This window comes from Ixodes scapularis, unplaced genomic scaffold (genome assembly GCF_016920785.2).
Source record: "Ixodes scapularis isolate PalLabHiFi unplaced genomic scaffold, ASM1692078v2 PGA_scaffold1__304_contigs__length_218370807, whole genome shotgun sequence".
In the NCBI taxonomy this organism is placed as follows: domain Eukaryota; kingdom Metazoa; phylum Arthropoda; class Arachnida; order Ixodida; family Ixodidae; genus Ixodes; species Ixodes scapularis.
In genome coordinates this window covers 116,135,877-116,162,757 of record NW_024609846.1, presented here as the reverse complement: position 1 = coordinate 116,162,757, position 26,881 = coordinate 116,135,877, and the positions used below count along the sequence as shown (strand labels likewise).

Genomic DNA, 26,881 nt, shown 5'->3' with positions numbered 1-26,881 from the left:
AGTATTTATAGCCTCCTTTGGCTGCAGGTCGTCCTCCAGTGTAACAGTCTACGGGAGCTTCCGCAGCCAGGAGTTGAGACGCCGCGACGACGCGTCGACACTCGCGATCGCTCGTCCTTTTTACCGGCACTTGTAACAGGAACCGCCAGGATCGCGACATCCTACAGCGTAACACTCCGGATTCTGTGACGTCATTTGTTGCCACTTGAGAACCACTCTTGATGTATGGGCGAGGTGGGACGCAAAACATACCGATCAAAGACGCGTTCCAGGCGCCGTATATGTTTCGCTATGCGACTCGGCGGAACGTCGACAAAAAAATCATTTCGAGATCGACCGACGTACACGTAACGCCCATCGGAGATGCGTCTCCCGAAAAACGCGGCTTTCTCGGTCACCGAACGTGATACGCGCTTGCGAGACGCTCTTGAGAACGCACTAGATCCGAAACGTTCACCATCGTCCGCTTTGTTCCCCACGTATCACCATTGCGGAAAAAGGAGACGCACATTTTTTTTTTTTCTCTCAGTGTGCGGAATTATTGGCCTCTCCTCGGAGGTACCAAAATTCCCATTACGATCGGAATGACCATTAGCGTCGCCTTCTTTTCACATCCTCTCCCCTTACTTCTCGGCTCCCTCGAATGCGATCCAGTTCTTCGCGGGCGACGCGGCGATAGCTCCGGCAGTTGTCTGCCGATCGCTTTGTCTTCCTCCGAGTTTTCGGGCGTTGCGCGCCGGTGTTCTTGATTTGCTTTAATTCCGGCTTGCGTGCGCGTCTCTCCCCGAAGAAATCTTTTCCGAGAGACCAAGCTATACGTGCTTTTCACGTCCCGCGTTTTTTTCCCAGGTCGGTCGTTGTCGCGCAGGACTGTCTCGTGGCGTTACGGATATATCGCTTTTTTTTCTAGAAAGGCAAAAAAAAAAAAAAAAAAAGAAAAGAGTGAAGTGCTGTTGCATGACCGATTGCCAGAAACCAAAAAAAGACTATGCACTTCTTTTTTTTTTTATGTTTGCGTGTGGTTCGGAACGCGGATACTTTTTTTGGGGGGGGGGAACTGGTGCTTCTGAAGCCCGATTTACATGGTGCGATTTTTTTCCTCGCGATTTCGCGGTTGAGACGCTGAAGCGCCGTAGCTTTCACTTTCGCCTTGTGTCGTTGCACTTCTTTGTCCTTGTCTTTTTCGGCGCTTTTAATTATTTAAAGAACCATGAACCAACTGGCTCAACTTTCCACTTTGTTTCACCAGACGTATTTTTCCTCACGAGCGACGTCGGAGCTACGGAATCGCGAGCAAAATTGCGTCATGTGTATCAGCAGGTGTCAGTGCGGTTACTGTTTTCCTCTTAATTCCTTTTATAATTTTTTTTTTTCGCAGCTCCGTGAGAGTTTATGTTTAGCAAACCAGACGACCTCAATAAGCGGTGTCGGCGCCTCCGCCGCGTCGCAAGGCGACCTTTTTCTCGACGTCAGATCATTCGTGTCTCGGCTCCGGCTCCGGCTCTGGCTCTGGCTCCGGCACACTGTGTCCCCAATTAGGCAAATTTGGCGGGAGAAAGAGAGAGGAACGAACGATGTCCTCTCTACTATCCTTACCGTCGTTCTTCGTTGTCGCAGCTCCGCAGTCGCGCGACCGCTCTCTTTTCCTCCGAGCTCGCGTATTACTCCGTCTCAGCCTACGATGGACTGAAGGGGACGCCACGGCCCATTCCAGCCTATCTATACTCCTCTTTTCCCTTCAAGATTCGACCGCAGCCAACACTACGAGCAGGCGGAACTAATCAAGCAGCCCCAAAAGTGCAACGTCACGGCGTTTGTCGCCTTTGTTTCGTTCGCAATCACCAGCCAATCACGCGCAAAAAAAAAAACGTAAGATCGCGGGCACATTTATTGCGCGCGATTGGTTTTATGCCGGCGATATATATATATATATCAAGCGCACAAAGACAGGGAGCGCCTGCAAGACGCGGCAACTTTTGGCGCTATACTTGGTTTGGCTCCATCGTTAGCGTTGTGTCAGCTCCGAAGGTCACGTGATACCCACACGGTATGGGATTGGCTGCGACGGCTCGTATGCATATGTATCTATGCCGTCCGCTTCGGTCCATTGTCTGGTCGTCGTTCCCCGTCTCCCGCGCTTGGCCCCTTCTCGGAGCCGTCGCCCTTTGCTGGGGAGTCATCCATCTTCCGAGGTACAGGAGGGAGAACAGGAACGCAGTTTGTCACCGGGAAGTTTTGCGACGCCAAGTGGCGGGCGCTTGACGCGGCCCCGGGGAAAGGAATTGTTATCCGCGCTCGGCGGTCCCCGGGGTGGGCGTTTTAGAGCGACCGCCGTCGCTAAGTGGGCGGTTGAGGTCCTATTTACGCGCGATCTGTTTTTGCGCCCCCCTGCCCGCTCGCCGCCGGCTACGGTATACTCGGTAGAACATTGCTGTATGTACGCGGTTGCGGTCAGTGTTTGCGGTTGCCTTGTACGTGTGTTCACACGGGGCTGTTGCGATAGGCCTTGGCGAAGGTCACGTCCTTCCTTCGCCTCCCCTTCTTGTCCACCCGGCGGGGTTTGGCCTTCGCATTTAGGATCGGCGACCGGCCGTCTGAGCCGTTGTTGACAGAACACGTCGCCCGGCGCCGCGTGGACGCCGCCACACCTGGGAGCGGAGCTGAGCCGGACTCTTCTCTCTGGCTGCGGGGGTGAGTCCATCCAGGAACCAGCTGCCCTGCCGAGAGAGGATTCCGGGGGACGACGCCGGCGGCGGGACTTCCGGCCGTGTACGTTCGGCTCAAGTTTTCGTCCGGCGCCACTTGCGGATTATCCCGCTAAACCTTTCCCGAGCCAGGACGCCGCATAATGGGGATCATCTCCATCACGGTCAACGTCTCACGAGCTGACAGCGGACCCTTCGTCACCGACTCCTGGCGCGGCTTATTGAGGTCAAGAATGCCCCGGCGCCGGATTGAGAAGCCCGTCCGACGCTGCAGTGTGTGCGCGTGTATGTGTGTGCGCGCTCGAGAGGAGTGGGGGCGGGGCCTGAACGTGACGTCCGTTGGCAGTTCGGCCACCATTGGCTGCCAACCGCTGGAACATAAACAGCGACTGTATAAAAAGAGCAAACGAGAGGCCGCGAGTGTGCTCTCCGACGAACAAGAAACTTCTGTACATATGTATTAAAACAGAGTTTATCGCGAGACACCCTCCCGTCTCCTGATGTCCCTGCCTGGAGTCGGCCTGCGGTTCCTGTCCTCGCCTGGCCCTGCCTGAGGCTGCCTGGGGAACTCCTCGGTCGCAACAACTGGTTGGCAGCGGCGGGATGACGTGCCTGCTCATGATTCCTGGTACGGGTGAGTGCTTTGCAATTTTCCCTTGATTTGCCAGACCTTTTACTCAGTGTTAGGTACGCGAGTGGAAGGCTGCCCTTTCGGCTCAGAAAAAGCGAAGTTCAAGCTGACTGAGTTAGATAGGGGAGGGAGATTGCGACACTCGGGATCATGGAAGTCAGTATGCTACGCATTCCTGAGTTGGTGGCGGTATGCGAGGAGCTTGGTATAAGCGTGGGGCAGGCAAAGCGAAGGAAGCCGATCATGGAGCTACTTCGCGAAAAGGAAGTGTCCGACGTAGAGCTTCAGGAGGCTTGGGAGCTGATTCGGGAGCGGGATGAAAGAGCGAAGGCTGAAAAGCAGGAGCGGGACGAAAGAGCGAAGGCTGAAAAGCGGGAGCGGGACGAAAGAGCGAAGGCTGAAAAGCAGGAGCGGGACAAAAGAGCGAAGGCTGAAAAGCGGGAGCGGGACGAAAGAGCGAAGGCTGAAAAGCAGGAGCGGGACGAAAAGCGCGAACGTGAACGCGAGAAGCGGGTTCGTGAATTGGCGGAGAAAAGGCTCGAGATTGAAACGTTGATGCAGGAAGTTCGGTCTCAGAGAGGAACGGTAGTAGTAGAGGTCACAGACTCGAAGTACCTAGCAGCGACATTTCCTCACTGGTTCACGTACGAGGGTGATCCGAAGCCACGAGAAAAAGACCTTGTGTCCAGGAGGGAAAGAGCGGTTGCACCAAGCGGAGCTAGAACGCGTCAGGTAGCGGCAGAGACGGTGGGTCAGAAAGAAAAGGTTGAAGAGGAAGAGTTCAATTTAACCGACGACCAGGGTCTTTGTGCCGACGGGACTACCGACGCCGTTCCGCACAACGCCGACTCCAGACCTGAAGCGCTGGAAGCTGGAGGGGATCCCGCCAAAAGAAGAGAAGAGGCCTCTCAAGCATCTGACGTCTGCTTCCTGGGGGACGAAGACAAGGCCAGCATGGTGATGCCGCCGCGGAAGTCTATCCAACTCGAGGAAAGCAACGTGGAGAAGTCAGCGGATGGGGAGGCGGAGCAGGAAGTGGGTCGTCCTGGCCGTCCCCCGTGGAACTCCGAGAGCAAGCCGGGGCTGGACGAGCGAGACCAGAGTCAGGGGTGCTCAGAAAAAGCGTCCTGTTCGAGCCGTCCTTCTGGAAAGAAGGAACAGAAGAGGAAGCAGCGCAGGGTCAGTGTTTTCCGTCCTGCTCCGAACGATTCTGATCAGCAACGTCAACAGAGGCGCGACGCGTCGAGCCAGAAGCAGAAGTCGTCCAGGCCGGAAAGGGGGAAGCGCGGAGGCACCCATCCCAAGGATCCATCAGCCGGCGGCGGCTGCAAGAAAAAGGGATCCAAGGGGAGCGCGGAGAGAACCAGGCTGGATGAGAAAAATCCGGAGCAGGGTCCCTCGAAAACCTCGTCTCCATCGCAGAACGACATCGGGTGTCCGTCCAGACGGAAAAGACATAGGAGCAGGATGCAGCCCGAGATCAGCGTTCTCCGTCCTGGTGCGGACATTTCTGATGAAGGGCAATTTGGGAAATCTGGCGAAGGCGAGTCTCGCAGAAGGGAGCGGTCATCGAGACTGGGACACAGAAATCCCGCTGATATTCATCCCAAGGAAGTATTGACGGACAGCGGCTGCGAAAGCAAGGGGCTTGGCTGCGACAAGGAAGAGTCAAGTCTGGGCAAGCGAGAAGATCCGAAGCGCAGGCGGTCCGAGAGGTCATCCCGATCACGGCACGGCAAGTCTGATGGCGACAATTCAGGCGCCGACATGAGCGGGCCGTTCACTCAAAAGAGACCCAAGAAGAGAAGGCTGCGCAGGGTCGGTGCCCTCCAATCCGGCCCGGCCCCATCCAATCAACAACGTCACCAGAAGCTGAAGAGGAGAAACTCCGGAAAGAGAAAGCCGTCGTCTGGGCTGGGAGACGGAAATCGTGAAGATAACCACCGCAAGAAAGCACCAACCGACGGCGGCTGGAGGAGCAAGGAGCACAGCGGTGACGCTAGGAAGCCAAAGCTAAAAAAGCAAAAAGGTTCGAAGCAGCGGCGCTTTAAGAGGCTCAGTGCGCGCAACTCCAGAAAGTTCTCTTCGAGGCCGGGAGAAGGCAAACGCCAGGACACCTATCCCAAGGAGCCATCGATCCAGACCAGAAGTGCGAGCAACGGGCCTGGAGGCGACACCAGCAAATCTACACTAGATGCGGAAATGACGAGACAGAGCCGCTCGGACGAGAAGAACGAGGGCTGCGAGGAGTCACGCAGCGTAAGGAAGCCGAGAGTCAAGCCGTCACATTTGTCTTATGCTTCCACGACGAGAAGAGATGATCAACAGAATGCAGGAACCTTGCTGGACAAATCCTCAATCTCGTCCAAGTACCTCGGGTCCTATGAGTGCGTGCTCGCCTCGCAGCTTTTCCTTCACCGGGAGATCAAGTCAGATGCGGAAATCAAGTCAGAACTTTCCGACTGTGGCTTTGAGGAAACTTTCGGGTCTGGGGACCATGGCTTTCCTTGTGAGGGTGTCACCGAGAACAGACTGGGTGTAGAGGTTAGAGCGCTAGTTCTCGCCAGTGAAAGCGGACGAGGCAGAGGCCGCCAGAAAAGGGGAAGGCTTAATTTGAATGTTTTTTCCTGAAGTCGGCTTAGCAAGTGGTATGAATAGCTTTTCCTTTTTCGGGAGTCTGAGTTTTGCGTGTTGTTCGGCTTCAGTTCGTTGTGTCGGCGGTAGAGTTCTTTTAAAGCGATTTTATCCTCGGTATAGTTTGCCTTATGGAGGAGGCGCTTGAATTTAATAGGGATATGTCCTATGTAAGTTACGTAACGGTACGTAATGTGTTCTTTTCACGGGAGTCCGTTTTCGCGTTTTATTGAGCCGCAGTGCGTTGTGTTAGCAAGCTCTAAAGTTTTCTCGCTTCACGGTAGTAAGCCTTCGAGGCGAGGTAAAAAGGGGCACAGCTAAAAGAGGAACGCTGTTTATCTAAGCCGGGGCTTCTAAGACGTGAACGAGCTCCATGATCGGATTGTACAAATTTGTAAAGTTTTTTGTTTGTTTCAAATCCTTGGAAAGGGTCATCTTGATTTTTTGATAGTGTTTTTATGTCAAAGCACGCTACCATAACTTTTGTTTCTGTTTGCCTGGTTTAGGGTATGGTTTACTTTAAAGGGCTTGGTGACAGCCTGAGCTCGAGTGTCGAGTGAGGGAGATTTTAGGTAGTAGGTGGAGGGGGGTTGTCTTTATTTTTTTTTTTTTTTTGGTCTGGCGGATCGGGGGAGGAAAGCGAAGCACTTGTCGCTACTGGGATCGTGACTTGCTATGTTTGTCTCGCCCACGCCTTCCTCTTGTGACCTGAGTTGAGGTCCCCCACTCCAGAGATTTGTACCCGACCCTCGCCTACGTCTCAAGGCAGGAGATGATCACCGGACCCTCTCCCAAGAAAGCGAGGCACTCATCGAGTCAGCGCAGCAGTGTGGGACTGCTGCCCTCCTGATGAGCTCAGTGGCGGCGGAGGTGTTGTTGCGATAGGCCTTGGCGAAGGTCACGTCCTTCCTTCGCCTCCCCTTCTTGTCCACCCGGCGGGGTTTGGCCTTCGCATTTAGGATCGGCGACCGGCCGTCTGAGCCGTTGTTGACAGAACACGTCGCCCGGCGCCGCGTGGACGCCGCCACACCTGGGAGCGGAGCTGAGCCGGACTCTTCTCTCTGGCTGCGGGGGTGAGTCCATCCAGGAACCAGCTGCCCTGCCGAGAGAGGATTCCGGGGGACGACGCCGGCGGCGGGACTTCCGGCCGTGTACGTTCGGCTCAAGTTTTCGTCCGGCGCCACTTGCGGATTATCCCGCTAAACCTTTCCCGAGCCAGGACGCCGCATAATGGGGATCATCTCCATCACGGTCAACGTCTCACGAGCTGACAGCGGACCCTTCGTCACCGACTCCTGGCGCGGCTTATTGAGGTCAAGAATGCCCCGGCGCCGGATTGAGAAGCCCGTCCGACGCTGCAGTGTGTGCGCGTGTATGTGTGTGCGCGCTCGAGAGGAGTGGGGGCGGGGCCTGAACGTGACGTCCGTTGGCAGTTCGGCCACCATTGGCTGCCAACCGCTGGAACATAAACAGCGACTGTATAAAAAGAGCAAACGAGAGGCCGCGAGTGTGCTCTCCGACGAACAAGAAACTTCTGTACATATGTATTAAAACAGAGTTTATCGCGAGACACCCTCCCGTCTCCTGATGTCCCTGCCTGGAGTCGGCCTGCGGTTCCTGTCCTCGCCTGGCCCTGCCTGAGGCTGCCTGGGGAACTCCTCGGTCGCAACAGGGCGTACTTTTTTTAAATTATTTGCGAAATTCATTTGCTGTCTGATGAAGACTAAAAAAATGCGCCTAATTAAAAAAAAAAAAGAGGCAGGGAGGAGTTTTTATAGCGAGGGGAGGGGGTTGCGGGGAGGGAGGGGTGTCAGATTTTATGTAGATTTTGTCAATCAATTCCAGGAGCAACCAAGAGCCTCTTGAACGGGCTTTATTGTGACTTTCAATGCAGGGCGGGCGGTTGGTCGAGTCTCTTCTCACCCAGGCCTATCATTTTTGCGAGCCAAAGCAAAAAAAAACAACATAAAAGGTAATCATGCATATATTAAGGCGCGATCGGCGAGCCTAGAAAACACAGTGTTGGCTGAACATGTTGATTACGCGTTTATCGCTCGTGTGACTGGATAGCTGGCTTGGCAGGAATGCTTTTACCAAAGAAGTTGTATCTCTATTTTCTTATTGCATATTCTCTACCGCGAAACCATCGGTATTGCAAGCTAAGAGAAGGAGGTGGACGTGAGACCTTCATTCGTGTGGAAGAAGCTTGCGAAGCTCGCCGTGTGAAACAGCTTTGACACAACTGACTAACCTTGAAAGAATCCCTCCGCTAGCCCGTACTATTGCCCATCAAGTGCATTAGGCAGCTGAGGCAGGCATCTCGATTCAATTGCAGTTGAGACCTTTACCCTTTGCATCTCAAGAAGGTGGGAGGCTCATGACGGTTACTTGATCATCGAATTCGTGAAATTCCATTGTCCAAAAAAAGTAGCTAAAACATATCATCCTGACTCAGCAACTGCAGATGAATGGCTGCCGTACACAATCCCGCCCAAACAAGGCCTCACCGCGCGCTATAGGTTTACATGGTACGAGTAAAGTGTGGTCGAACTGCAGCCCACCTGCGTTTCATTCATCGCCTGACCTCACTAGATGTAACAGTATTATATATGCAGACTATTGGAGTAAAAGCGAACGTCGCTCTTGCAAGGGATGATGCGCAGTTCACTGCGCATGCTCCGATGGCGCCGCCCATGCGTAGTGTTGCATCTCTCGGAGAAATCCCTCGAAAGCGCACACGCGCGGGCTTGGTCGTTGTTGTTGTCATGTTGTCTGGTTGCTCAAGGCCGCTCTGACACTGCGCTTGCGTTATACAAATAGCGCTATTACGCGTGGCACACTCAACGTTTCAAGGTTCAAGAAGCTTCGTGGTCGTCAGCGCTCTACATTTCGCGAACGCAAAGCGAAACTTACATGTCCCGCCCCAAATCCGGCGCTCCGTAAGGCGGCTTCCCCTCAAGAACGAAAGTAAAATTGGGCGCATGTGATCCTTTTTCCGCTAATGAGGAGTTGGCGGCGAAAGGAAAAGGAAGGCGATCCTGTATCACACAAGACAGAGACCACATTCTTTGGCGTTGCACAGAGAAACCACCGTGAGACGCTTTTCGCTACTTTCGAAGGGGTCATCGAGAACAAAGGATCTATACACTTTACAAAAAAAAAAAAAAAAAAAAAAGAATCCCATGCATCTACTTTCCCGCACAATACTCGTAGGGCCAATCACCGCAACTTACGGAGGCAGCCCAGCGACTGGCGATGCCGAAACATATGTTTAGACAAAAAAAAAAAAAAAAAAAAAAAAAAACGCAGAGTAGTTGGTTATGCTTGCAATGCAAGCGTGACGTTTTGCATTGCTTAATGTCACAACTCAGACTGTGTTTTTTGGTCGAAACACATGTTTCGGCATCGTCATTCGCTGAGCCGCCTCCGTAAGTTGCGGTGATTGGCTCTCCAAGTGTTGTGAGGGAGAGTAGACACACGGGCTTTTTTTTTTTTTTAGGCTGTATAAGCAATGCTGAAATGCCTAAAGGCAGCTACAGCAGCTCATCGTAGGAAAAGAAAGGAATATGGTTGTAGTATATTCAAAGCAAACTTTACATTAGGGAGTTTTAGAATAACGTACGCAATTTTAGCGCACGCTGGCGCTAAATTTAGCGCTTGTATTAGCGCACGCGACGCAGAAGAGTTTTAGAATAGCGTTTCTCCGCCGCGACGCAAAAGCCCAAGCATCTCGCGCTTGCGACGCCAAGATACAGTAAAAACTTTTATTTCACACACGAAATCATGTAACTTTAAGAAAAGAAAACGAGTTTTTTTGGTCCAGAGTAGCATTTTAATTTGTTTAAACATGAGAACGCGACGCGAGCGGTTGACCGGTCGTGTCCGCTTGCGTCGCCTCGGCAAGAGAGGTCTCGTGTACTGACCTTCGCCGTAAAATGTTCGCGCGTCGCAAGCATCAAGTTGCCGGTGATCGCTGCCGAACCGAGTACAATGTCGTCCCGTATTGAAAATTGCAGTCGCGAGGATGCCGCCGACGTCGCACCCACGACGCCGCCAAAGCAGCCGCCGACATAATCCTGGAAGCCGCCATTTTTTTTTAACGGTGCTCGTCTTGGCTTTAGCCAACTTCTCATCACGAATCCTCCTGGGAGAAGCGCAAAGACTCTTTGCGTACGCACGTTATTTCCGAGAAATAGCGCGCGTTAAAATTGCGCGCGCAAAGCGCAAAACCTGGTTTGCGTTCGGAGCATGCGCAGTGGCGACGACGCTATTCTTTGCGTACGCAAAGCTTTAGCGTGCGCTACTCTAAAACTCCCATTATTGTGTAACATTTACGGCACCATGCTCTTCTACAGTTTTTCTTCGTTTCCCTTTCTTGCCAAAAGTTGAAGCAGCTATTTCTTTCCCTGGGAGGCTAACATCTCGCCTTGGTCATGCTCCTTTTTAATAATTCAATCATTTATTTATTCGTTCGTTTATTTGTGTATTTTGTGCTCATGAGCAGCTGATAATGCGCAAACAGTGGAATTATAAACTAGCCTGAAAATACTCAAATGCTAAAAAATTGTGAGTAAAAACGTCAATGAAAACGTCAATGTGTGTTGAACCAAAGGTGTTATACAGGTGTTTTATGCGGGTCATTAGGCTAACTGAGATGATTTGATTAACAAAGAAAGCAGGAGAAACTCGCAAAACTCGCATTGGAACGTGAAAATGAATAGCTGACGTGAAATCAGGACAATGGATTAACCTATAAATGCATTTATACAAAAAATATTACATCTAGCTCACGTCTCTTTAAACTCAAAGTAGGGCAACTGCGTGATTCCAAAGTCTCCTACATTCATAATAAACCGTGCGACCAATATAGCGATCACTCAAGAATTCGAGAGAAACGCTTTTGAACACTTCCTTCCCTCACTTGGCTCGTACGCCCAATACGGTTCCAGAGAACCGAGTAAAGCTCCAGCTTGGACCGAATTAACGGAAACTATTATCGTGACATGCGGGTTGACGTGGAAAAATTGCGCGTAATTCTAGAATTAATACCAAATAGACGAAAAGAGGCAGTCATAATATTATAATGTGCTCATTAAAAGTAATAAGAGTCTGTGTACCGTATACACCCAGATCACGGGTGCATTCGGCCGTGCGTAACGGAACATTTGCAAGATGATAACAAAAATGGATATGTCCAGCAGCTTCCTAGATAAAGACAAAACGACAGTTATAGAAGAATTAAGCGTCAATATGTTCCTACAATTCCAATTATGCCCCGATTTAACATCGTTTATCAACGTTTCACCGCGTCCCTCATAGATGAGATCTGCCAATACAGTTTGATATGATCTGCATACTGTAATACCCCTGAATGCTGAACACACGTGTTTAGATCATTTATGGAAATATTGAGAAGCATTAGTTCAAGAATGGACCAGTGGTTTTGTACTATAAACTAAACTCGACTATAGTTGCGAGGAGACGACGTACAGACTCACTCAAAAGGGGATTCCACTTTAGAGGCATCAAACAAAACTTTATTTATTTATTTTTTTTAAGTTATTGCGTACATGCGCGATATCTCTATTCGGTACCCGCATTCTCGCTTTCCTAAGTTCGGAAATGTAAGTGAGTTCTTGGACCACAGTGTACGTGTGTCTCCGCTAATGTTGGCTTCCAACAGTCACCACATGGCCCCTTTGGCTCCGGCACAGAGGAATAAAGCTGAATTATCTCCGTCGCCACATCCTCGCCAGTTGGTTTCACACTGAATGCGCTGTTATAAGGTTTTCGCTTAAGTATGTCATCGGGAGACGGAAATTTTTAGTTAAAAAGATGAACCCCCTCTAAATTGTGTGGGAAGTTAGAGTAATGGTTATCTACCTTTTTCCCGCGAAATGCCTTTTACGTTCACCCCAATACTACTTGGTGATTGGCGATTCCTGTCACTTTCTCTGCGACAGAGGTTGTCGTTGGTCGTGGTTTCAGTTCTTGCTCATGGTTCTTGTTGGCATATTTTCCGACCGTTAGGCGCTTAGTCCCGACAGGTGGCAGACAGGGTGATAGATTTCTCCGTTCACCCGGCTACGGTCTTGCTTGTTCATACTTTGCTGCCCCTGCCAATGTACATGTTCATTTACAAATCAATCCCGTTAAAATGTTTTTATTGCTTTCACGTTGACGCAGATAAAGGCCCATTCACACAGGAGCTTGGGCTTACGTTTTCTTACGTAACATTACGATACGACCGTGAGGCACCGGGCCGCGTATCCGTGCTTCGTGTTCCGCATACAAAGCTGGTCCTTGAATTGGTGGCTGCGCTTCATACAAAGCACGGACGTCCCGGCGCGGTCGTAACTCGCCTATAGGAAGTATTGACTGGCGGCCATAGCTGTGTGCGCGAATGCTGAGCGGGTGCTGATGGCGAGGTTCCACAGTTCTTTTGTAACGTCATTCCGCACCCTCAAGATTGCCGGTCTTAGCAGCCTATTAATGTGGGCTCGTTTTGAGCATGCGCTCTAGACAGCATCCACACATATGGCGCCCAGTGAATACTCCTTATAACGTCCCTGTGGCGTCGAAACACTAGGCCTCTCTCAGATATTTAAAATATATATAGATATATATTTAGCAAGACGGGCGAGGGAGCGCGAAAGTCCTTCCCCCCCCCCCCCCTTCCCCCAACATCCAAAATAGTTCCGACGCCTCTCTTGAAAGTCCTACAACATGACGCAACGTAAACAAACGGGACTGTGTCAACGAGCCCTAAAACGATATGGATACGAGCGTGCTTGTCGTCTATTTATGTGACGCGTGTCGGGCCCCATAAATATAAACGTCAGGACATATTTATTTCTGTTATCATCTTGTCAATGTTCCGTTACGCAAGGCCGAACACACCCTTGCTGACTACTCAGCAAGGGTGCGCGCCTGACATTCGATTCGATTACGGTTTGCCGAGCTTCGTCTTGAACCCCAGCAAGACGGCGAACGGGGCCGAGCGAGAAGTGAAATGAAACCGGGATTGCCGGAATTAAGGGGTCGTCGCTCCTACTCTATCCACCTGGCGACATCGTCGAACAAATGTTACCGTGCGCGAGAGGGCGGGAGAGAAACTCTGCGCTCCGGATCTCGCCTCGTGCGCCTTGTGTCGTGCGTGTGTGGGAAGAGGTGTGTGGGGCCATCGATTTTCCGATTTGTCTCGGACCGGATAAACCGCTTTCTCTTCGCGTTTATAAATCTTCGCCGCTGTCGTCGGACGAGGGAGGCACCCACTGTGCTCGCGAACCTGTCGGGCTGAACCGAGCGCTGACGACGAGCTAAGATGTCTTACTCGGTTTTCTTTTTTATTTTTTTGTCGCTTTGCTCGCGCTTTTGGCAGTCTTTTGGTTGTCGGAATTCTTTCAGCGCGCGGCGACAGGCGGTACGCTACGTCGCAAGCTGGTGCCTCAGCTTGCTTCTTTCAGGAAACATAGCTCCGAGTCTTTCGTCGTCGCGACGCCGTTTTTGAGGTTTGTTTGTGACTTTGAGGTTGGCTTTCAAGTTTTCGAGTCGTCGTTGAGCTCACTTACCTGCTTACCCCTTCGTCATCGCAACGTCGAGTGCTCCGGAGGAAGAGCACGCACGACTGGTGTCTCGAAGTTATTCGCGGGAACTGTCCAAGACTCTTTTGCTTTGGTGCGTGTCTTGTTCCTTCCCTGGCGTCTATTGTTGCCAGTGCTTCGGTGCTTAATGTCTCTGCTGTTCTTTCTCTGAAATGTATCGCAAAGTTTAACGTTACGGGCACATACGCATACTAAGCATGGGATAGCGATGGAGGGGGTCTAGCTTTAAGCTTCCTGTGAATACATGCACTTTGATGGTAATATGTTACCACGGTGACTTAGCAAGTAAAAAAAGCCGACGTTGATTATAAAACAAAAAACATGTTTCGAGGAAAAAATTGGAATGCCACTTTAAACTTTAAACCCTCCGTTAACAACATCGGGTAGAATTTCTGCAGGTTGTTTGCGTGCAACTGATTTAAAGCCTGCCTGCGCTTCCAACTTCATTGAAACAAAAGTCACGGGTATGTGAACAGCGGTCGATAGAACGCCGTGCAAGTGTAGCACCTTCATGCGAAAGCCCTTATAATATTATTGAGCCGCCTCGGTGTTTCCGTCAATAAAGAGAAAATAAATCCTCGATGGTTCCAACAACAGCACTTAGATAGAAAGTCGTTAAGTTTTCTATACGTCTCCTAGTGGGGGGGCCAAGGCAGGGGACATGTTGAACACGATTGCAGCGTCAGCGTTCAGCTGAAACTCGCGTTCAATCAATCGGGGCACGAGATCCCGCCGTACACTGACGCAGCACTCGCTTCCAGTCTGTGACCCGCGCGGGCCCTCAGCAGCTGACGTGGAAAGTCCAGCACTGCGGCCTCCTATCTGTAGGTGGTATTTTTCCAGAGTAAAGCACCAGCCTATGTATCCCCCTTTGGCAAGTTTGAATCCCGACCAAAGTAGCGACAATCGACGGAGGCCACCTCGGTGCTTCGCTAGTGATCGAAACGCACATGTGGCTAGATGAGCAGCTCAGAGATATTTCGTAACGATCCTTTTCGCCTTTTGGGTTGCGTTTGAAATTACATGGCTGATGTTATACGGACACTAAGAGTGTGCGAAATACGCGACTCTGGCTGCAGCCTGTCGAATCGCGTGTTCCTAAACAGTATATGCATGGCTCTTCGTCATGGTGCTTCTATATACCATGGTGATAAGTCTGAGCGCCACGGAAAGCGTGCTCGTGGCAGGCGTTGACAGCACAGACCGTGCAAACCCGTAGTGCTGAGGTTTATAATTGACCCGCTGAGGGCCAGCACGGGGCATATATGGAACACGAGCGCTACGTCAGCTTTGGGCTGGAACACGAGTTCAATCACTGTGGAAAGGAATCCGACATGTGACCCGCTCTGGCCGTCAGATAGGGTAAGTAGAAATTCAGCACTATGCGGCTTTCTATCTGGGTGATGTTAGCCGTGACCCATATCGGTGCTGCGAGTGAAGGGCGGAAATCATATCATCATTACAAGCTTGAAGGCCGACGTAGAGGCTCACCTCCGTCCTGTTTAAAATCCGGCCACCTTCCCCTTCATTGTTTGTATCAATTCATCATCCTGGTTCTCCCTCTCGCTCGAATGCGGTGGGTGCGATGAGACCTCCCTGCTGAAAGAAAGAAGACCCGTTAGTCGGGCACCGCCCCACCGCTCATGCCGAAACAATAGAGCCGTCCGAGAGGCTGCGACTTAGAACAGATGGGTATGTAACCGTGGACTAAATGAAGCTTCCCGTTGCAATGAAACGCGCGGCGCAGTGTTTTCCGGGTCAGTATTGAACTGCTTGTGTGTCATCGGTGCTTGAAGGTGACTGACGATTATGCATTATACGAAAGCTTCGCTCGACGCTGCCAAGATCCTGCTCAGCTTCCTCGATTTCTCCTTCATACCCTTCAATCGAGAAGAAACTACCCCTCAATCGCTAGGGGCTTACATGTTGAACCGACGAAGGGCGTCTGGAACGCAAACGAAGGGCGTCTGGAACGCACACAGTGACAAGTGCCAACACGTTCTGTTAGCAATATTTGTTAAATATTGAGTGTCGACAAGGGCTAACAATAGGACATGCTTTGGGAGCATGAGCTACTCGCGAGGCTTCTTGGCTCTGAACAAAATATGAAGCTGCATTTGTTACACGTCAAGAAAACTAAATTTTGATATGTTAGCCAAACATAAGGCAGCGCGTGTACCCACTACAACAGCCATCACACCGAGGAGTGGTGATGGGCACCATCGGCAGATCTGTATGTTCTCGGAAACCGGAAAATTCGTTTTTGTTATCGGTCTCACCTCGATGTGAACCGTAGAAAGATATGGCTAAAAACTGAAAAGAGAAGAGGAGACGAGAACTCGGCAATAGTTGTTGTTGGGCTTGTTGGATTATGGTGCTTAGTAAACTTGTGTGAGCAAACACAAAGGACGAACACGAAGGAGAGGACAAGGAGAATCACTTGTCCTTGTTTACTCCTTCGTGTTCATCCTGTTTGTTTGCGCATACAAGTTTAGTGAGTTCGTAAACTTGTATGCGCGTGCCCGTACCGTACATCGTATCGTAAACTTGCATGAAAGCGCACGGCTTTGATCAAAGCTCAAAATGAAAGATGTCACGCGTGCCCGTACCTTTGACTGCATTGCCAATAAAAATTGTCCCCGGGGCCCGGGTTTAACTTCCCTCGTCTCTACTCACTCTTCGAACGAAGAGTCTGCTTTTCGCACAACACTCGGGGAGCGAATCACCGCAACTTAGGGAGGCAGCTCAGCAAATGAAATTGCCGAAACATATGTTTAGACCAGAAAACACGGTCTGAGTTGTGACATTAAGCAATGCAAGCGTGACGTTTTGCATTGCTAAATGTCACAACTCAGACTGCGTTTCTTGGTCTAAACATATGTTTCGGCATTATCATTCGCTGAGCCGCCTCCGTAAGTTGCGGTAATTGGCTCTCCAAGATGTTGTGCGTAAAAGTAGACGCACAAACTTTTTTTAAGTGTAGAGTACAGCGTGTGTGTGTGTAAGAGGGGGGAGGGGGGGGGGGGGGGCACTCCGGGTGCACCCTCCCGCGACCCGGGAAAAGAGAGACGTACGAAGCCGTGCTTCGACACAAAAGAGCTGTTCCATACTGTATTGCCCAGCGCCTGCTATCACTTCCGTACAAGCCAACGAGCGGGTCATAATCTTTTCTGCATGTTTCAAAAGCAGAAGGGACGTATTCCAGGAACTATTAGCCAAACCCGCGGGACTAATTAGCACATGCGCGTTTGTATGGCGTATAGGCGAGTTGGAGGTGGGAGGGGCGGAGTTGAAGAAGCTTCTTCGGAGATAGGCGATGACCCAGCCATAACACCGACACCTCGAAGTGCCCTCATTTCACTCTTTTTTTCTTGGAGGATGAAACGCGAAGGGTGGAGCGAGAATGGATCAAATGCAGCGGGCCCAAGCGAGAACGACCTTTTGAGAATGATCTTTTTGAGAAAATCCAAACGAGAAGGCCGAAACGAGAACGGGCCCAAATAAAAACCACCCACAGCTTTAGATCGTAGAGCCACGTGATACCATGACGTCACGTCACCACGTTATGTGACTTGAATTCATGTGACAGATTTTTTTTTAGGGCGCAACTCTTAGGCGCCCGTTTCCGGCTTGAGCGGCGTCGGCGTCGCCGTCGGCGTAACCGCGTCCCCCCCCCCCCCCCACCCCCCCCCCCCCCCTCCCGAGGACCTCGGGAGGACCTCGGGTTCTTTCGGGAGGGCCTCGGGAACCTTCGGTGACCTCAAGGTCACGTCACCCCCTTCCAGGTCACGTAACCCCCCCCCCCCCCCTAGGTCACGTGACCCCCTCCCCGAGGTCACGTGACCCCCTTCCCGAGTACCTCGGGAGGCCCTCGGATTCCTTCGGGAGGACCTCGGGTTACTTCGGGAAGACCTCGGGAGAAGCTCGGGGGGGGGGGGGAGGGGGGGGTCACGCGACCCCTTTATCCGAGGTCACATGACCCCCCCCCCCCCTCAGTACCCTTCCCTCCTCCTCCTCAAGAGCTGCGCTCTAATTTCAACCTTCATTGCATTCAACGAACTGTCTAAGCCAGGCCTTTTCTTTTTCGGCAGGAACAAGTAGGAATGAGCACCAGCATAGTGCGGCGACGCCATATGCAAGCCATGTGTAGACTATGCGGGCGTAAACTGGGGGAGAGGAAAAAACGAGAGCGCGCGGGGACGTCATAACGCTGAGCCCTGACTGGAAGGATTAGAGGGTACAGGCAAAGCTAGATGCCTTTGCCTTCACTGCACTTGTCGAACGCGTTCGTACGCGACCGCCGAACGCCGGCGTTCCGCGTTCTAAAGGCCCGTTCACACACATGCGTCCGTAGCGACCGTAACGACCGGAACAACCGAAACGACGGTTGCAGGGGTCTGCAACCGTCAGTTGCCATAGCGACGGAGGGGCGCGCGCACGTGTCGTTCACGACGCAAGGAGTTGGAGCGAGCCCAACTTTCCCCGCTGCGTTCGAAACAACCGAAACGACCGCAACGACAGACCAATCACACGTCGAAGAGAATGGGTCGTGCGCGTTGCATGCGGTCGCGGGCCGGCTCCTTCTATTTACAAACATGGCGTCGGTGATGATCGTCGACGTGGACGGCGTGGTGAAAGCTCATCGTTCCACGTAAAAGCGCTATCCTTGACTGTGAATTTTCGTCGTGTGTCGCTAGATAACCCAGCACGTACTAGAAAGGAAGATCCACCTACTCGTGCGGCGATGTCCTGGCGGCACTCTCAAGACAGCAAAAACGCCCGTGCCGTCGTGTTTGTTTACTTCGACTACAGTGGTGCTTTCTAAGCATTTGAGTCCTCGAACATCGCTCGGATTTTTTATTTGGCGCATTTCATGCGTGTGCTCAAGTTCAAGGTATTACTGGCACGTACCGTATAAAGGATGCGAATTTTCACGCGTTTTCATCACCGGAGAAAAGTGATTAGTGTTAGCAATCCTGAACGCTCGAACGTCTATCTGATTACCAAATCATATTTCTACGTTTGCTATATCGCTGATAAGATTACATCGTCTTTTATAATCGTAGAAAAGGCGTGTGGCGACATTCGTACTATCGGCTAAGTTGTGTGTTAGAGCCGTGATCGTCCAAGACGGCGTACTCCATCTTTTAGAGCGCAGCTCTTAGGGGCCCGTTCTCGGCTTGAGCGGCGTCGCCGTTGGCGTCGCCGTCGGCGTCGGCGTAACCAAGGTCATCCCAAGGTCACGTGACCCCTCCCCCAGGGTCACGTGACCCCCAAGGTCACGTGACACCCAAAGTCACGTGACCCCTCTGAAGTCACGTGACCCCCCCCCCGAGGTCACGTGACCCCCGCCGAGGTCACGTGACCTCCCCGATGACGTCATCGTCACTGATGACGTCACCGGCATCCGCATCGTCATCGTCATCATCACTGATGACGTCATCGGTGACGTCACTGATGACGTCATCAGTGATGATGACGATGACGATGCGGATGCCGGTGAGGTCATTAGTGACGTCACTGATGACGTCATCAGCGATGATGACGATGCGGATGCCGGTGACGTCATCAGTGACGTCACTGATGACGTCATCGGTGATGATGACGATGCGGATGTCGGTGACGTCATCAGTGACGTCACTGATGACGTCATCAGTGATAATGACGATGCGGATGCCGGTGACGTCATCAGTGACGATGACGTCATCGGGGAGGTCACGTGACCTCGGCGGGGGGTCGCGTGACCTCGGCGGGGGTCACGTGACCCTGGGGGTGGTCACGTGACCTGGGGGTGTCACGTGACTTCGGGGGGCATCCGCATCGTCATCATCACAGATGACGTCATCAGTGACGTCACTGATGACGTCACCGACATCCGCATCGTCATCGTCATCATCGCTGATGACGTCATCGGAGTCCGCATCGTCATCGTCACTGATGACGTCATCAGTGACGTCATTGATGACATCATCGGCATCGTCACGTGACCCCCCAAGGTCACGTGACCCCCCCCAGGTCACTTCACCCCCCCAGTACCCTTCCCTCCTCCTCCTCAAGAGCTGCACTCTAATTCGGTGTTACAGGGAGCTGTAAACGGCTTTCACTTTTTTTTCTTTTCTTTTTTTCAATCACTGTATCCTGCAAGCCTATCATGAAAAAAAAAGATTAATAAAGCTTTAGGCTATAGAAAACTGTCTGTCTGTATATTCTGTTACGGCATTATGTGGCAATGCGTCCCCTTTCTGGAGGCACCGCTGAGACAGCTGACGGCGGCGTAGAAGCGGTCGCCGTGCTGCCGATCCGCTGCGCTTGTTGCAGCGGTTGCATGTGTGTGTACACGCGGCGCAGAGCGGTCGTTCCGGTCGCTGCGGTTGCAACGGACGCATCGCGCTCGTTGCACATGTCTGAACCAGCCTTAACGCGTTCGATGAGTGCAGTGAAGACCGAGGCAGCTAGGGGGGGCTTTACGTCTACCCTCTAATCATTCCAATCAGAGCTCAGCGTTCTGACGTCCTCGTGCACTTTCATTTTCTCCTCTTCTTAACTTTCTGCCCGCATAGAGTCAGGCGTCCTGCGACGCCTCGGACCCTAACTGGGTTTGCTGGTCTTGTTAACTACCGAGACATCGTATCTTGCTCCAGCGGCCTCCTTGTTGTTCTGGCGCAGGTGGTGCTGATGGCGCACGCCGTGCGTCGCATCTGCTGGTGCACGTGTAGCCCCGGCCAGCACCAGTTCGCCTTCCTCGCCCGGGAGCCCAAACTACGAGCGGGCCTGCAGCACTGCCACGTCTTCCGAGCTCGCAGCCCCAAGCAGGTAGGCGCGCCATTTCGAGACATGTATGCCTTCGGCCCGTCGTGGGCGGCGACGGGACCGTCCCTCCTGCTGCTGGCTTCTGTTGGGATCTTTACCTGACATGGCCTTTTCTATTTCTTTTGGAATATTGGCGGTTGCCCGCCGGGAGACAGCCGAGGAAATACGTGTAGAAGGTACATTTTATATGTGAAGGGATGCAACGATCTTTAGGGCTCGATTAAGTCTTCGCCGGTATGCCGGGAATACGGCAGTGAGGGATATATTTGGTGAATATTATATCACACTGCGATGCGATAAAGAGGAGGTGTGATTGAAGAAGACCGTACAAAACTATGAGAAGGGCGGGGAGAGAAGTGTATGAAAAGCTGTGTATGTAGATGCAGTATGAAGGAGTGCATGATTAAATGTAGGAAGGAGGGTCTGGGGGAGTGTATGGAGCAGCGTGTGAAGCGTTAAGTGAAGGATGGTGTTAGTAAGAAGAGAGAGGGTAAAATGTGAAAGGGAGAGATTTATGATTTGTAATGAATAAGACAGGTTTAACCACTTGCGTTCCGATTCCTGTTCCACCGTACGACTATGTGGGCATTTCATTTCATTTCATTTTCATTTATTATTCCCTCAGGGCCCGAAGGCATTACAAAGGGGAGTGGGCGGTCGACAGATAAAAATAACATAGTTGAACGAGGCAAAAATACAAAAAAACACACACACACACACACAGCAAAAACACGCGCTGCGCATCATCTGTTAAAAAGTTGGTAATAGCATTTTTAAAATAAACAGTGTTAGTTATTGAGACTATATGTGCGGGAAGGCGATTCCAATCAATGGAGGTTTGGGGTAGAAAAGAAGCATTAAAAGTGGATGTGCTACAATGGGGGATCCCTACCTTTAGGTCTTGGTCTACACGTGATGATATGTACGATGGTTCTAAAAACAATGCTTGACGGAGAGCGGAGTTATAGTAATAAATCTTGTGAAATAAACATAGACGAGATATTTTTCTTCGGAGAGAGAGATCAGGTAAGGAGAGGGACGATTTCATGGAAGTTACACTGGCTGTACGATGATAGTTCGAGAGTATGAAACGGGCAGAACGATTCTGAATAGATTCGACAGCTGATGCAAGGGTGATACCGAGGCTCCAGATAGAAGCTGCATATTCCAGTTTAGGACGAACTAGGGTTTTATAGAGGAGAAGTTTTAAGGAAAGAGGAGCAAGCGAAAAGTTACGTTTGAGATAGCCCAAAAGCCTATTTGCGTTGTTAGTGACATATTGGACGTGGATATTCCAGGAGAGGTCGTTGGTTATGTGAATGCCGAGATATTTATAGGAGGACACAGAAACTAAAGTAGAATTGTTAATAGAGTAGGAAGGACAAGTGTTGTTATGACGAGATACTCTCATAGATGTACATTTAGTGATGTTAAGCTCCATGAGCGATTCCTTGCACCATTTGCAGATGTTGTTAATATCAACCTGAAGGGCGGAAATGTCAGAGTCGTTAACTATCTCTTTATAAATTACACAATCGTCAGCGAATAAACTAATAGAGGAAGAAACATGCACAGGAAGGTCATTGATATAAATAAGAAATAAGAGTGGTCCGAGTACGGAGCCCTGAGGGACACCGGAGTTAACAGGTGAGGGCGAAGAATTAGTGTCATTAGTTCGAACAAATTGGAAGCGATTCGTTAGGAATGATTTTATCCATGTGAGGACATTGGGATCTATATTAAGGTTACCAAGGTTATGAAGAAGTAGCTGGTGAGAAACCTTGTCAAAAGCTTTTGAGAAATCCAGGAATATGCAGTCAGTCGTAGAACCCCGGTCTAGAGTGAGGTGAAGATGATGAGTTAATGTTAGCAGTTGGGTATCACAGGAATAAAACTTTCGAAAACCATGTTGAGCTGTGTTGAAAAAAGAGTTGGAGTCAAGAAAATTAACAAGATGTGAATATATTACGTGTTCAAGAATTTTGCAAGGGATGCTCGTTAGAGAGATCGGGCGGAAATTAATAGGATTATGTTTATCGCCGCCTTTATGAATTGGAATCACCTTCCCCACCTTCCAGTCACTGGGTAATATTCCTTGTTCGAGAAACTGGGAAAAAAGATAAGATAGAATAATGCTTGAATACGTTTTAGTGTTCTTTAGAAACTTAACAGTTACATTGTCGATGCCGGCTGCCGAAGAGATTTTAAGATTTTCAATTATGTTAGCAATCCCTTCAGATTCTATAATGACAGGATACATTGGCAAAAAGTTACAAACTGGAGCTGCGGTAAAGTTGGAGGTAACAGGGCACGAAAACGCTTTGACAAAAACATAATTTAAAACAAAAGAACACTGATCATTTGGTACATCTACTCCGTCAGCCATTCTAAGCGCAACATCGGAGCTTTCAGTGGGGTTAACAACTTTCCAAAATTGACGGGGGTTGTTTATTAGCATAGATGGTAACAGAATATTAAAAAATGAGCTTTTAGCCTCTACAGCAGCATTTTTGTACACGCCCGCAGCTAGATGGTACGCTGCCCAATGCTGTACGTCATCCTTCAGCTTGGCAGCACGAAACAAACGCTTCTTTTTATTTGAGAGCCTTTTCAGAGTCACGGTATACCATGGCGATTCAGGTGACGACGTTATGTTGCGAAGAGGTACATGTGCCTTCATCAGTGATACCACCTTATCTTTGAATAAATGCCAGTTGTCTGCGACTGAGCGCTCGGCAAAACAGTGCATATACCGATCTAAAAAGAGACTCATTTCATTGTTAATCACATCAAAGTCCGCTCTGGCATAATCGTGTATTTGCTTTATTTGTTTTGATTTGCGGGAACTGGGAATGTTTAATATAAAATGCAACAAGGAATGATCACTAATACCAGGCATGTAAGTCAATGAAGTAATAAGCTCGGGCGATGTTGTTAATATAAGGTCTAAAACAGAGGCAGTTGTAGTTGTAATACGCGTCGGTTTCGTAACAATTTGTGAAAAGCTAAAGTCCAAACACAAGTTCAAAAACTCACTACTCTCTGAAGAAAAGGGACTGAGGCTAGCACCCATATCTGACCATACTATGGCGGGGTAGTTAAAATCACCCAGCAGCATTATTGGCGTATTGGGAAAACGGATCATGACTCCGTTAATGGCGTCGTGTAGGCTTGTAACAAAAGTGGCACTTTTTGAAGGAGGACGATAACAAACGCCTAAAATATATTTTTTTTTTTTGTTTTTAACTGAAGACAAACCCATAGAAGCTCCAGTTCAGAAACAATACTGATTTGAAATGATAATACGTTTTCCGCCACCGCGACCAATACGCCACCGCCATTTTTTTTCGCCTCTGTCATGACGGTAAAAATTTAAACGTTTATGACAGTTTAATATTTCATCGTTACGTATTTTGCTTGACAACCAGGTCTCGGTGAGAACAACAACATCCGCGTCTGATGAGTCCACAATGGACGACAAGTCATCGCGGTTACGCATAACGCTTCTAATGTTAGTAAATAAAACAGAAATATTTACAAGGGGTGACTCACTAATGTCATCCGAACGCTATGACAAAGCAGGTGCTAGGTTAGAACTGCCGGTTTTTCTGAGCACCATGACGGGGTCATGAAGTCCGGAAGGAGTCCCGTCTGGCTCCAAGTTCCGCTCAGGTGGGTTTAGTTCGCGAACGGAGTCTGTGCCAGGCGCGTAGATGTAACATTTGTTGTCAACGAGTAGTTTGTCGAAACGCAATTTGATGGGCTTCCCATGCGACCTGGCGAACTCTATCAGTTTCCGCCTAGCAAGGCGGACAGACGGTATATAATCCTGACTAACGGAAATAGGGGTGCCCTTAAGCTTGAAAGCGTTTGAGGGGCACACCACTTTTGGCCGCAGAGAATTGTCTAGACACTACAGCGGCCTTCGGTCTACTACGCTTAGTGTGTCTGAGATTCGATTACTTCACTTCATTGGTATATAACGCGACTACATAAAATCGTTAAAAGAGAGTTCTATCTATGCTAATAGGAAAATTAAAAAAAAAATGATTTCCTAAGAAAAAATGAAAAACAATAAGATTTATTTGGTTTAAATCATTTAGTTAGAAAAGAGTAACTCTTTATCACGTAATGTGTTTTTCAACACGGCACAATAATTAGCGAATCTCTCCGATCACACAAAAAAAGAATGCGAATGAAAGAATTACTCTAAATTTAAAGTTCAGCCTAAATAACAACTTTTTATTGATGTAAAAGCCCGCCATACTAAAACAAAAACTGCTTGATTTGTTTTTTACTTTGTGAAAAAGCTTTGTTTTTTTCTTCCGTTCTTATTTGCCTACAATATGATGTTGCGTAACTGACGAACCAAGTGGAAAGCATAAAGAAAGCCCAGCGCTCCGATTTCCTCAGAAGAACTCTTCTTTTTGCTGGTGTTCAGCCAAATATAAATCTCTCTGACTCGATTATACTTTGATTTAGATATAAGAACGATTGTTCATAAAAACAACAAATATGAGACAAACGGTAAATAACACATATTTTCGGGAATATTTTTGCGGGAAAGGTTTGATTTGAATCAAAATACTAAAACCGGTCTCATTTGAAGGAGTCATGAAACTATATTGGGTTGGAATGTTCATTACTTTGCAGAGGCGTACTGGTCTGGCCCAAGTATACTCGCACAGACCGCCACTGATTCAGAAGCTTCTTTGTCGTGCCGAAATTGCGAGGATAAAAGCGGGCTATTTCTTTCCGTTTTGCCTTCGCAAAACTTGATTACGTAATTGTGGGATCGAAACCACCCGCCCGACACTTGAAGCGCGGCTCATGGATTGGACACGAGAACTGCGTGAGCACTCGACTTCGGCTCGTAGCAATTAATAGAGAGTTTTAGAATAGGATGCCCCACAGGTTTGGGTGCCCCAAAACAACTTAGAGCGTCCAACTGCGCATGCGCAGTTCGACGCCCCAAGCTGTTTGGGGCACCCAAAGCTGTGGGGCCCCCTATTCTAAAACTCGCTGATGCTTCGACGGACACTCGGGTAGTGGCTCGTGTCCAACCAATGCTGAGAATAGCCGAACTCTAATAATGCCGGGAGCGCAGCACGCGTTTTCTACTTTGCCCACCCCATCACGTGACTATATGATTATTGTTGACGGCATAGGATATGCACCTGGCCACGTGACTGCTTGTTCTGGCTCCGAATTGAGGGGATGAACGATGCTCATATTTCTCGAATTTGTTAGGCAATTGTCGTTGCATAGAAAGAGAAAGTAAGGCAAGTTAATTCAGTTAAGAACATTAGGGAGGGATTCCAAGTAGTATTTAGCGAAAGTAGAAAAATCGTTTCACGGTTCCTTTAAGTCACGATTTAAATAATCTTGATTTTTATTCTTCCACCATGCCTGGTAGTGAGGTTGAGTCAACGCGCATCTTGTTTCCGAAGGAGCTCCCGTATAAGCCTTAAGCCTTTAGAGATACATTTTCTCTGATAATTCTGAACGACGAATTGTCGATGCATAAGGACGACCATCGCACGACGACCGGAAGCCGCGTGTTTACTCTCCGATATCTGCGGTTTTTTCTTGCGGGGCTCTCACGAGTAATCGAACTCTAGATGGCCTGCGCGTCCCTGGATAAAGCCTCAGAGCCCCGCGCTCACATCGGGGTTCTTTGGGGCATTCGGGCCCTGCAGCCGCTAGTCAACAACAGGGTTTGCGAGCCCAGAGCGCGGCTTCCTTTGAGCCTGGCCGCTAATTGATGGCGCTGAGTGGATGATGCGGCCTGAGCCGTTCTGGATGCGACACTCTCAGTGGCTCTGTGCTTTTCTTTGTATTGTTTGCCTGTCTCGCTGCGTGAGTGCCAGACTTGGTCAGGCCCCAGTTCGCGTGCGCGCAATTCTCTCTTCGTCTTGTGGGTCGCGGCCGTGACGACCCGTCCTCTGTGTTGTGTTTGTCCACGCGTGTTGCAATTTGAGCGTCGTTTGCTCTCGGGAATGACGCCGAGGACTTTGATTTCTGGGGGGGTACTACCGAAAAAGAGAAGATCAAAGGGGCGCGGTGTACGTTCAAGTTGGAAGAGCTTGCAAACGGTCGAATTTCAACGTGATTGCCCAATACAAGCAAAACTCTTCTTTTTTCTTTTTTTTTAATAAGAGCAAACATTTAAGTTGTCTGTAATTTAGAATAAAAAGAAATAACGCGAAAGGAATGAGTACAGCTAAGAAGGAACTATTTATCGTTAAAATATTTTACTCGTGCCTTTCGCTTTTTTTTTTTTTTTTTTTTTAGTTTGTTTAAGTTGACGGCGTTTAGTGGGAAAGTTGTCTGCGGGAACTTTTGAAGTCGTGTAAGCCCTGATTGCATCACACCAGTCCTTGCTAATTTTTTTTTTTTTTTTATCTAAGGAAAAAGCCGTTATTTGATATTTTGTTTGCTCGATTCATCTGTCTTTATAGATCCTCCAACAGCTTGAAAGGCTGGCCATTATATCT

The 26,881-nt window shown here is 49.7% G+C and overlaps 1 protein-coding gene across 2 annotated transcripts in view; it reads left to right on the top strand.

Moving 5' to 3' along the window:
* Window positions 1–26,881, top strand: part of LOC8042521 (tensin-4) — a 275,086-nt gene that overhangs the window by 127,239 nt on the left and 120,966 nt on the right. For both annotated transcript variants that reach the window (XM_029985615.4, XM_029985617.3), the window contains one exon: window positions 20,241–20,387. In XM_029985615.4, the coding sequence (XP_029841475.3) occupies window positions 20,241–20,387 (147 nt within the window). The remainder of the gene's footprint in view (window positions 1–20,240; window positions 20,388–26,881) is intronic.